Raw genomic sequence first — 12,391 nt, 5'->3', positions numbered from 1 at the left:
GAAAAACAAAAACAAAAACAAACAAACAAAAAAGATACTAACTATATGGAACATAAAATCAGACCTTTACAAAAGTAGGAAACAATATGGACGCTTCACGATATTGAAATAATCAGAGGCTCAACAAAGCTCACAGTAGTAGCATCTGCTGATTCATAACTAAACTTTTTGGTAGAGTTGACTCAGGAGGGGAAGGATGACACAGTAAGTAGCGGAAATGAAAAGAAAAAGAGAACACATGAGCTTCATGTTTGAAAGAACGGAGTGCTGATGGCACACACCTTCATGCTAGCACTCTGGAGGCAGAGGCCAGCCTGATCTACACAGTGAGTTCCAGACCAAACAGGGACATCCAGTGAGATTCTATCTTTAAAGAAAGGAAAGAGAAAGGACATGAAATGCATACTAACCTGGAAAAACGACTCAGGAGCCCAAATAGTATATATAGTTATTAAATAACTTGAACTAGTAGTTAATATTATGCCTACAAAGAGCACACAGTGGTGCATTCCTTTAGTCTCAGCACTCGGGAGGCAGAGGCAGCCTGGTCTACATAGTGAGTTCCAGGGCAGCAAAGCTACCTAACAGACCCTGTCTTGAAACAAAACAAAACAAAACAAATTATGTCCACAAAGAAACATAAGGCTCAGATGGCTTTATAGGTGAGTTTTTATCAAACATTCAAGAACAGTTCATTTCTATATGATGTAAACTCTTCCATAAAGTAAGACAAGAGGCAACAGTCCCCAGCTCAGAGGGTACACAGACCAAAAGGACCATCCAGGACCATCTTAGAAACCTCTTTAGAAATCTTACTAAAAACAAAGGCACTCATATACAAGAATGTTCATAGCAGCATTGTGTATAATAACAGAAGCCTGCCGACAGCCCAAGTGTTACTCAGTAGGTGAGTGGCTAAGTTGCTTGATGGGGTATTATACAGATGCAGAGGAACAAGTCATAGCAATCACAACAGAGGAGTCGGAGAAACAATGGGTAAGTGCAAAAAAGCAAACCTCAAGCAACACAGGACAACATTTTTGTAAAGCTAAAAATACAAGCAATACAAAATTATACATTCCTAAAGAATATATACACACATGGCCAAGATATATAAACAAATGATTAATGACCATAAAATTAAAGACAGTGGTTACCTCTAGGAAGAGGCCGGGCAAGGGGGAAAAAACTAATACTTTCAATGTATAAATTGAATGATGGGTCATAGGTATTCATTGCATTTCATAATTTATAGTACATATTTCTTTATAGATATAAAAGATTACTTATAATTAAAAAAAAACTGTTCTCATGGAAATAAATGGACAAATGGGTGGTATCTCCCTGAAAGAAAATCTATTTCTTGGGAATAAAACCAAGATTCCCTGACAAGAAGCTATCCTGTGGGGAGGACGGAGTAGGTCCTTGATTAACATGGGCTAGTTTCCTGCTGTTCCCAAGGATACATCTGGAGTGTCTGCATCCTTCCTGCTGGTGCTCCCAGACTCGCAGCATCTGTTAATCCAGCCTAAGCCCACAGTCCTGGCTAGGTCCTGACACGTGTGACAAGTGCATGACATCTGGTGGATGCAGAATGAATGTAATGTAATGAAATGACTTGGTGGGGGGGGGGCATTCATATCCTCTGAGAAGGTGGCACTAGATTGGGAGGTAGGAAACATGGCTGCGGAGAAAGTTTAAGATTCAGACCCTAAAAGGAGCTTGTTCTGGGAGACAGAGGTGCGAAAGCTGTCCTGTAAGAATTAAGAGACTAAAGAGAATGGCTTCCTTCTCTGTCCTTCTGAGGCTACAATGAGATAAGAGAGGGAGACGCACGGAGGGTTCCGGGGACAGGCAGCAGCAGTCCAGCTCATCCCAGCCTAGCAAGCTAAACCGCACCCAGCAGTCATGAGCTGCTCCCCAGCAACAATTCCATCCTCCACCCAAGTCTCCATCTGGGGAACCTGGGACTGTGAGAAGGCGGACTCCACCCTTTTCCAAAGGTGGTCCACGATGTGTAGAGACACATTTGCATAAACATCTTCCTGGCCACACTAGCTGGCCAAGGGTGGAAGTGACCTGGGCTGGTTAATCATGGTAAATCTTTGGGCTTTTGCTAGGATTCCTGTCACAATGATAGATACCCTTTCTTTCTGCTTAGATATAATGGTCAAACAGAAGCCTGGGAGTGTTGGCGGCTGTGAAGTGGTCCAAACTAAGGATGGTTTTACATTATGTGAAGCAGAACAGAGTGCAATCAGATCAAGCCTCACCTGCAGCCAGGACTGCCTCTTGATTCTGCAACTTCAGCTGATAAACTGCTTTTATCTTTAATGAGTTTTGAGTTAAGTTCCCTATGATTAGAAGTCAGAATATCCCTAACCTACTTACCCTATCTCCTAGGAGAGCACAGGGATATAGGTGGGAAGTCATTACAGATTTGCTGTTTGTATTAAAGCCATGGTACTGAGCTAGAAAGGCCTGAAGCAGCCACGAGGCACAAAGCAAGCCAGGCCTCTGGGTTCCCTGGGGGGAAGACTAGCTGGATGAGAGCAGGCTCAGTGAAGGGCCTCTGCCAGGCAGCAGGCAGAGCTCACATGAACATGGCCACTCTTCCCCCACAGACCTGTCTGTCTATCATGGGGGTGAGGCTTTGGGGTCTTTATGCTCATGGGTTAGGGAACTTTGAAGTACACGACCCTTTAACCCTTTGTTGCCCTGTGTTGCAGCATCAGCCTCTCCCTTTACCAACTGAAGAGCCTCTTTTTGAATTCTGCCCTTGATAACACTCACTTTTGAAGTGACAGGAGGAATTTTATCTTCTGCTTCTTTGGCTTCCTGGGAACTCAAGCTCCTTTCTCCTTTGGAAACAGCACCATCTTGCTGACCTTGCACAAGCACCGTTTCCCGCTCAGCCTCACCCACTGGCCCTGGTCTTTCTGGTCTCCCAATGAAGTTGTTTTCTCTTTTTGAGCCCCATGTCTCCCAGAGTAACCTTGGGGATCGGGGAGAGTTCACAATAGCTGCAGACTTCTCAGGAGTAGTGTTTCTTTCCCCACTCCCTCCTGGCTTCTTTCGAGGGCGTCCTCGCTTCCTTTTTGCTTCACTTACTGTATCCTGTGTTTCGTGCTTCATTTCTTTAACTGGTGGGTCCTGCCCACTGGCCTCACTCAGAGGCACTTCAGCTGTCCTTTTGATACCCTTGTCATGAGGTCTTGGATCACTACTTATGCCTACCTCCCTGTTCTCTGCACCTCGAGGCAGAATGGGTGCTCTAGGTGGAACTCGCCCAGGCCCAAGCCCTAGGCCAGCCCCAAGCCCAGCTCCAAGCCCGGGTCCTGGTCCAGCTCCAAGCCCAGGCCCTAACCCAGGCCCAAGCCCAGGCCCTGGCCCAAACCTAGGCCCAAGGCCAGGCCCAGGCCCAGCCCCTGACAAAGTAGGAACAGGTGGTAAGATCATGTTGATGATGGGCACAGCTGTCTGGGGCCCTCCAACCCTAGTGGGTAGAGGCAGTGTAGCTACTTTCAGAGTGCCTGAAATGGGTGTGATAAGTGATCGTGGTGCTCTTGGAAGCAGCACAGGCAGTCGGGCCACAAGAGCATTAACTTGCGGCTTACTGGCTGCTGGAACTGAGCTGTCAATTACACTCTTCTTCCGTTCTGCACGCCCTGGAAGGTCTGTCCCAGCTCGGGCTTCTTGCTCTTTAGGAGGCTAAAATGCAAACAGAGCCACAGTAAGGTATAAAGACTATAAATTCAGAGGCTGGAGAAATGGCTCAGGGGTTAGGAGAATTTGTTGTTCCTGCAGAGGATCCCAGCACCCATATGGCAGCTGGCTCACAATAGTAACTCTAGTCCCAGGGGATCTAAAGGCTTCTCCCCTTGGACACCAGGCATACATGGTCCACATACATGCACACAGGCAAAACGTTCATCCACGGAAAATAAATCTAAAAAAAACTAATAAAATAAAAAAGAAGACTGAGCACAGGAAGAAAGGGAGAAGTGAAGATGTAGGAGGGTCACTGCCAGGAGGGTCCATTAAGACCCCCAGCCCTGGGCACCAGAGACCTTACCTGGGCCGGTCTCTCTGGTTTCTTGGGGCCTCCCCCTTCCAGGTTTTCTACGACATTCTTGGACTTACATGATGACCGTTCTCGAGGGGCTCTTTCATCCTCTTCTGCAGAGGGACCAGAAATGATAATAAAGTAAGGGTGAGGAGGGAGCCAGGGAAGAGAGTGACATGAGTTTTTTACCTGTCTAACTGTCAGATAAAAAACAGGCACGGTGGTGTGCTTGTCTATCCTCAATCCCAGTACTGGGGAGCTGACGACAGGGAAATCCCTGGTGATCTGGCCTGCTATCCTAGTCTCAGGTCCCAGTGAGGATCCTGAGGAGTGACAGTAGTGGATAGCCTCTGGCCTGCACACCTGTCCATCCACACAGAAAGGATCACTAGGAACAGAAAGCAATCAAAGGTGTGTCTGCCCTTGTATTCTGGAAGGCCTAGAGAACCAACCGTGACAGACTCAGCATGTGGTGTTGGGAGGCTCAGGTGGGAGGACTGCTTGAGCCCAGGAGTTACAGTCTATCCTGGGCAACATAGTGAGACCCTGTGTACATCTCCAGAAAGAAAAACTAAAGAAAACTAATAGAGCAGGTCACCCACCAGCAAGACCCCCGGCCTTAAGCACGTGAGCATGTGCCGACCGGGCAGAGATGAGATGCTGCTGCAGGAGGTAGCGGGCGACCTGAACGATGGAACTGAAGGACCGCTTCAGGATCCGCTCTGCCCAGTCACAAGTCAGGGCGCAGGCTGCTTCTACCAGTTCATCCCGAGGTGCTGGGCTTACTTCTGGGCCCATTTCTGGCTGGAGTAGAGAGAAACATGCTCATTCAGATTATGAACTAAAGTATTTGTCTCTCGACTCTACTACTGACTAAAGCAGAGACCAGACTGAGGACAGCAGTAGCTTGCAGTCCTATCCATTTGAGACTCAGAAACTCCAATTCTCTTTCTCCCATGCTTCCCCGACAGGGAAGGCAGAAGGGCCCTCAGAAGCAATGTCTGAGTGACTCTGGTTTTCCCAGCCGTTAAAACAAGTCCTAAAAGCCTCTGTCTTTTACCTGGAATGGAAAATGAGCATTGGAAGGTCATACTTACACTTTCAGATCCCTTCAAGTCTAGTCCAGGCAATGGTGGCATCGATACCAAGGTCTTCCTTCGAATGCCACTGTAGCAATATCTGATCCACGTTAAGGAACAGCCAAAAGTTAAGTCCTGTAGGCAGGTCAGGCTGCTTGTATATGGTTCCTTTCCTGCCCAGGTCCTCCAGTCCTAATCTCTGGGTCAAGGATACTTGGACTGGCCCCGGCCACCGAGTCTTCGGGCCTTGATGTCAGGGAAGATCTCTCTAATGATTTTACCGAAGTTGGCTGTGCTGAGCGGGCGGCAACAGGCGAGGCTCTCGCAGTACTTTCTGAGTGAGCAGAAGGGAGAGTGACAAGGTATTCAGAGAGGGCAACTGGTGGATTCAAGGGGCACACTCCAGCAAGTTGCGCCTTCTGTACGCACCGATAGGCATCATAGACGCTCTGCTTTGGCAGGCAGGTGTCCATGTGCTCTTCCAGGTGATTGCGGATCCACCTATAGGCATACATATACTCCTCATTGCTGAGCAGACTTGGCTCTGAGCTGTAAGACAAGCCAAAGGGGCAAGCATGGCTTTGATGGTGCCAGATCGAATCAGTTTGTCCCAGGTCCACCTTTCCCTGATAAATCGAGCAAAAGGCCTCACTTCTTGATAAAGGTTCTGAGCTATGCATCTCCTACTTCTTCTTTATAACTTTTTAAAAAAGATTCTCATTTGTTATGAGTGTTGTGCCTGCATATGTGCATGTGCACGACACGGAGGTCAGAGAGTGGTGTCGGATTTCCAGAAACTGAGAGTTATGGATGGTTGTGAGCCACCATGTGGGTACTGGGAACACAACCCGGGTCCTCTGCCAAGGGCAGCCAGTGTGCTTAACCCCTGAGCCATCCCTCCAGCCTCCTCATCCTCATCTCCTACTTTTTGACTCAATACAGCGAGACTCAAAATCAGAACCTGTGACATATAAACACTACCACCAAAGTACCTCTTCTCGCCAACGCTGGGCCCCGATGGGAGCTGAAGGTAGAGGTATAGCTTGTCATTGTCCGAGAATTTCTGTACTTCTTGCTGAGGCAGAAGGGAACAGAGGTGGAGAAATGAAGCCACGGGTCCAGTGAATGATCTTCTGAGCTCGACCATACCAGCTGACTCCATGTCAGGTTGTCAGGGTGAAAGGGGACCTAAGAAATGACTTGAGGTTGGGTGCTCACTGTGCTGGCAACCTTATGGGCTTGTCATGGAGAGAATGGGAGAAAGGGCAAGGGACTGGGTCTGACTTCATCTCCTACATAGGTCACAGAAGGATAAAGAATGATCCTCACACGTGGACAGCACCGCCTCGCCCCCATGAACCGTTATTCTCTCACATCAACATCACCCTTACCCTTCGGTGATGGCACCTGTATTGTCCCTTCCCAGCATGCTTACCAGAATTCCCTCTACTTTGTTCTGCACGGCCTTGCTGTGGAGAAGAAGAGAAAGCTGGAGGTCACAAGGTTTCCCCATCCCTTTGTCTGACTGCTAGAGACAGAAAAAGGACCAAACAGCTACAGACCACAGACCTCAGCCTGCTCTGAAAGACTTGCCTGAGGGAGGAGTGCAGGGTAACAAGGATCTACAGCTGGGTCTGGAACAGGGTTTGGAGACAGAGACAGTTACTTACGAAATGGTACCTCGGAGCCTTTGGAGAAGGGTGGTAGGTTCCCCAGCGTCAGCACCAGCTTGGGGCCTTGCCCCAGTCTTGGGGCTCTTAGCATCAGGTTTCTCTTCTGCCATCCCAGCATGAGGGCTACAGCTGAGAGGAGATCAACGAGGATTTAACTACCCTTTCTCCTAGAGACCTCCAAGGCAATCCTCCTGTCTCTACCCAGAAACACAAACAGAAGCAAAGCTTCCTCCAGTGGTTTTCCTCGCCACTTGCCTTCTCTAAAATTAGAATTATTCCGTTACTTTATCAGGCCCTTGTATACCCAAAGAGATCTCTGACATCTCCATTCTATATGTCCCACCTTTTGAAGTCTCCCAAATCTGGAAAACTGTTATGGGAAGGGATGGGGTGGAGAAATCCACGTTAAAAGAAATCTTACAATTTCTTCCAGTGCTGCAACACCACCCCCCAGCTCCCCCCTCCTCCCCAAACACCTATAACGACAAGCCAAAGTTCTCCGGTCTTCTAATAGACTCCTCGCCATTGATTTTGCCTGGAAGGTCGGAAAGGGATACAAACATACTCGGCCTTTCCAGGTTTGAAAAAAACTGGGCCCAAGTTCTCATTACTGAGTCTCGCCACGGCTTCCCCCGCTGCCCCCCTCGCCGCGGCGCGGACCCTACGTCATCCCACGACATCCCACTCCAAAGCGTCCCCACTCCCCTCGGGCCCCTCCACCCCAACCCCAGGTGCTGGCCCCGCAGGGGCTAGGTCTCCGAACTCAGGGGGCTGGGCGCAGGAAACCCTGCGGGGAACAGGGTCCCAGATTCGGGCACGTGCGCAGGGGCAAGGAGCTGGTCCTGCTAGCTCCCGAGTGCTGTTGCCCCTCCTACCTCGGAACCGTCGCCTTCCAGCACGGACATTAGATAGGGGAGAGAGAAAGAGAAACTACCCTGTGGCTACCTCAGCTCCTGCCCAGCCCCACGGTGCCCGGCCGGCGGGCTCGTGCGTTGCTTTTATTTTTCCTTTTTCTGAATGGTTGTGCCAGCCGCGATCTGCCTGGATACACTCACGGCCTGCTCTGTGATTGGCCGTTGCTGCCTCCAAGACGAAGGCAGTGAAAGTCTGCCTGGTAACAGAATATGATTGGTCGAGAGGGGAGGGAAAATCCAAAGTTAGTCTTATTTGAGTCAAGAGGGGGAAGTCCAGGTTGGTTTCGGTTAAAACTGGGGTCGGTTAGGTCTGCGGGCCCGGAAAGAGTTCTGTTCTTAAAGGGACCGCAGGATGAGAGCCCGGGCGCTTGGCTGCTTCTGGAGCATCTGGTCTTTTGCCCTGTGATCCTGTGCGTTGTAAGATCAGCAAGAAGAAGATAAGGGATCGACCGCGGGCTTTACTTGGGAATATCTACGTAGATGCCCTCTAGGATCCAAGAACCACAGACGGGAGTTACAGGGAAAGTGATTGGCTAGTTGTAGCTGGGGAATAAGGTGAGTTAAAAATGTAAAAAGGTTTGATTAAAAAAAAAAAAAGCCAAACAACTCCATTACTGGGGCGTCGATAAGGACGTGGAGAGCAAGAATCTATAAAACCAAGTTACTTTGGTTGTGAGAACCAAATTTCTTAGGTTTCAGGAACTCTGTTTAAACAAAATTGGGGAGCTTTACAAAATGGAATGGCCACAGATAGCTACCATGTTTGATTGTTGCCTTTGGTTGTCAGAGCTGTCCGAAATAATCAGTAGGTGATGTTTTTACATTTTTGCTAGAAAATGATGTCTACTGATGGAAATTCGTTTTAAAGTCCTGTAACTTAAAAAAAAAAAAACAAAAAACCAAGTTGAACCATTAGTCCTTCCCTCTTTGCTTACCCATCCATGTGGCTAACAGCCTCTAGGATTGCAGGCTTCCCCTCATTCCACAAAGAATCTGCAAATCCTTAGCAGCTATACCACATTAAGAGAAAATGGTTTTTTCTCTGTTGTTAGCTGTGGTATCGCCATTTTATAAAGTGCCTCCGTTTTAGTTAAGCCACGACAAACTCCCCCAGAACCAAAGCTAATGCCAACTCTTTTTCCAGATTCCTTCTCACCCCACCCCTCCTACCCTAGTAAACCACAAGAGATGTTTATTGGTTGCTTGACCCTGTCTGCCTGGCTACCCATAGCAACTGCTGACACAAAAGGAAATGGTATGGCCCTTCCACTTTAGACACTTGGCCCCACCCCCTCTGCAGGTATGCTCTAGAATAAAGCCTGTCTGTTGAGCCTCTCTAGTCCTTTTCTCCTTGCCCACCTTTGCCTGTTCATGTTTCCGTTTCCTGGGTGTACTTCATCTCCTTCCTAGGGGGGCACACTCCTGGAGTTCCCTGCTTGGTGAACACTGGAATTTTGGTCAAGTGGAGGAAAAAGGAATTTAGTCCTGTGATAACTTTTCCCTTCAGGTGCTTAACCCTCTTTGTTAAGATTTGTTGAAATCATGATGAAAAATGCACGGGCAAGCTTTTGTACCTCTCTCAAGTGTTCGTGGTCCCTGGGTCAATAGTCTTGTCACGGCAGAGATGTGACACCCAAGTCATATTTCCAGTTCTGACTGGTGTGCTTTTGTAAAGGAGGGGGAAAGATGGAGGTGCTCGTGGTCTGTCTCCACACCCGGACTGAGACCCCCATTTCCCCTACTGTGGGAAGTGGACATGAATCTTTTCTTTGGAAGAGGTAATGAGTTCAAACAAGTTCTCTTTAAAGGAATTGGTAAAGAAAGATGCCATTGGGCAGACACCCTCCAGTCAGTCTTTTCCTAGAGATAATATGCTCAAGGTTGCTCTCTGAGTTAAAGTCATTTCCTGTGCTAAGAGTCACACTTTGCTAATACTGTGCTACTTGAGGGTACCCAACCAAGACCATGAGGCAGCCTTCTGACCACGCAGAACGAGGCACAGGACCTCTAGGTTGGCAGCCTGGGCTGTATAAGCAAGGGACCCAAAGTTGGGTAGGGAGTAAGCCAGGAAGCACCTCTCCTCTGTGGTTCCTGCCTCTGCTCCTGCTGGAGCTTGAAGTGGAAACTTTTAGGGGTTCTTTGGAAAGTCAGTTGTGTTGGATGGTGTTTTGCTGGGGCAAACACGTGGAGTGTTTTCTTGAAGTGGACACAGGTGAAGACTAAGAAAAACTTGTGAAGGAACGTTTCACTGAAGCAGGCACAAGAGAAAGAGAGAGGACGTTCTGCTAAAGTGAGCACATGAAAGGACACGTGATGAAGGATTCTTTGCTAACAACATGCATGTATTGGTCTGCCTTACATTGTCCATTTGAGCTCCATTTGTCTGGATTCCGGGGGCTCAGGCTGATTGGATGCACGTGCTGAGGCAAGGCACGGGGAGGACACGTGATGTTTGGAGGGCATAAATAGGACTCCAGAGAGTGATGGAGACAGAGCTTGGCTGGCTGGTACAGCTAGCTGTGCAATGCTTGTGGGTTTCGCATCTTCAATGATCTTTGCTTCCCTGAGAAGCACAGGCAAGAACTTCTTCTGGTGTTCCTCCTGGTTCCTCTTGCTGACTCCAGCCAAGGCTGAGACCTGACTGTCTCTGATTGGTCGAGTCACCCAGCTCTACCAAATTGGATTGCTGGTGTATTCATGAAGTGTTTGCAAGTGTACTGAGCTGCCGCTGCCTCCTAACCTGTGAACCGAACTGCTGATTTCCAGAGGACACGACTGGAGTTGCTCCTAAGAACCTTTTTAAAACAGATCCACTCCCACCCCCACCCCCCATTCTTTCTCTTCCACTACCTCTGGTGAGTGGTAGGCTAAAAGGAAGGGTAAAGCATTTAAGAACCATCATTAAAATTAGGATTTGAAAAAACTCAAAGTTACAGAAGCACCTGCCCTGACTTCCCTCAGTGATAGATAGTTGCCTAGAGGTGAAAGATGAAATAAATGTTTTTCCTCTCCCGGTGCCTTAGGTCAGACTGTTCTATCACTGCAGCAGCAAACAAGCTAGAACATGGGGTTGTTTTCTTGAGACTCCAGGCCCATTTTAAACACAACCACTAGCATCTGTTGGTCCTGGGGAAACCAAGAATTGTGGAATTTGGGGGAGCAGGGAGATGAGGCTGTACTAGGAAGGCTTTCTAGTCATATAGAGAATGCATTTCTAGTCATATAGAGAATGCATTTCTAGTCATATAGAGAATGCATTTCTAGTCATATAGAGAATGTATTTCTAGTCATATAGAGAATGTATTTCTTTGGTTTTTCACTCTGCCTTCCAGTGTTCTTAGTTTTGGGGTGGGTGGAGGCTAGACATTTTACTAAGCTTAGTGGATACATTTTGAGAAGTTTATTAGTCCAGAGATCAGATAGAAAGTTAAGGCAATTGGCCTAAGGGCCTAAGCTCAAGAGAATTTTGGTGACACAATTTTCACAACTGTGATTTTTGTTTGTCTTTTTCTTTCTTTTCAAATACATTGTTTCACTCCAGTCAGGTTTGACTTCATAATCACCATGTACCCATGTTCATCCTGAACTCATTGCAATCCTCCTACCATAGTCTTCTGGGTGTTGGGCTTATAGGCCATGAGTCCCCATGCTCCAGAACTGACTAGAATTCTAGTCTGCCAAGGCCATGCACTCCTTAAGATGACTGTGGCTTCTTCAGGGAACTGGAGCTCACACATCTTCATGGTGTTTTTATTTTATTGTATTTTCTAATCTTATGAACTTTATTATTTAAAAAACTTGCAAATTATCAAAACGACCATGAACCAAAATTATTCAACACAGAAGCTGTAAAGATTCACATTAATTTTGGTTTTTTTTTTTTTTTTTGGTTCTTGAGACAGGGTTTCTCTGTGTAGCCATGGCTCTCCTGGAACTCACTCTGTAGACCAGGCTGGCCTCGAACCCAGAAATCCACCTGCCTCTGCTTCCCAAGTGCTGGGATTAAAGCCTTATGCCACCACCGCCCTTTCAGTATCATATATATTTTATTCACTCATCCACCACCCAAACCAAATTAGAATTAGAACTAGAAAATCAATTATCTTTGTACCCTCTTATAACTTGTGACTATTACCTGCCTTCAGTCTCATCCCCTGATACTTGGCCTTTTTTCTTCCTTTTTTTCCACGTTATACTGAATGTATATTCCTTTACATTTGTGCATTTGTCATCAGCTAGACTCTGGATATGAGAGAGAACATGTAGATTTTTTTTTCTTTCTGAGATTGTCACCTCACCTAATATTCTGCAGTTGGAGTCCATTTTCCTGCAGTTTCCTAACTTCCCTTTTTCTTTAAAACCGAGTAGTTTCCACACCACATCCTCATCGTCCACTCACTGTTGACAGGTGAGTTGATTCCAACTCTTCACAATACTGCAGCAATAAACATGAGCATGCAAACATCTCTATGGTAAGGTACAGAGTTCTCTGGGGATGTGCCCAGGAGTGAAATTGCTGCGTCATGTGGTAGTTCTGTTTGTCTTCTTTGTCAAATATTAATTGAAAAAAGTCAGGCCGGGCGTGGTGGCGCACGCCTTTAATCCCAGCACTCGGGAGGCAGAGGCAGGCGGATTTCTGAGTTCGAGGCCAGCCTGGTC

General features: G+C 47.4%; 1 protein-coding gene across 5 annotated transcripts; it reads right to left on the bottom strand.

Moving 5' to 3' along the window:
* Window positions 1–651: 651 nt before the first annotated feature.
* On the bottom strand, window positions 652–7,837 carry Rfx5 (regulatory factor X5). Of its 5 annotated transcripts, none has more exons than XM_029475510.1 (10): window positions 7,694–7,837; window positions 6,816–6,947; window positions 6,581–6,614; window positions 6,138–6,220; window positions 5,575–5,694; window positions 5,360–5,479; window positions 5,164–5,245; window positions 4,669–4,870; window positions 4,076–4,179; window positions 652–3,711 (listed from the first exon to the last, which is right to left on the bottom strand). In XM_029475510.1, the coding sequence occupies exons 2-10, from the start codon at window positions 6,926–6,928 to the stop codon at window positions 2,638–2,640; spliced, it is 1,932 nt and encodes a 643-aa protein (XP_029331370.1). In that variant the 5' UTR covers window positions 6,929–6,947; window positions 7,694–7,837; the 3' UTR covers window positions 652–2,637. The 5 variants fall into 5 exon arrangements, with proteins under 5 accessions (XP_029331370.1, XP_021014704.1, XP_029331371.1 ...); XM_021159045.2 differs by having other exon boundaries at window positions 7,753–7,836; XM_029475511.1 differs by having other exon boundaries at window positions 7,764–7,803.
* Window positions 7,838–12,391: the final 4,554 nt, after the last annotated feature.

The sequence above is a fragment of the Mus caroli genome, chromosome 3 (genome assembly GCF_900094665.2).
Source record: "Mus caroli chromosome 3, CAROLI_EIJ_v1.1, whole genome shotgun sequence".
Lineage (NCBI taxonomy): Eukaryota > Metazoa > Chordata > Mammalia > Rodentia > Muridae > Mus > Mus caroli.
This window is presented reverse-complemented; position numbering and strand designations above follow the sequence as displayed.

Bases quoted from the DNA above. Each gene is read 5' to 3' on its own strand.
- Rfx5 (XM_029475510.1), bottom strand. From the start codon at position 6,928: ATGGCAGAAGAGAAACCTGATGCTAAGAGCCCCAAGACTGGGGCAAGG. The intron at 6,615-6,815 runs GTAAGTAACTGT...TCTTCTCCACAG, and splicing joins AGGCTCCGAGGTACCATTTC to CAAGGCCGTGCAGAACAAAG. The intron at 5,480-5,574 runs GTGCGTACAGAA...CTGCTCACTCAG, and splicing joins AGCGTCTATGATGCCTATCG to AAAGTACTGCGAGAGCCTCG.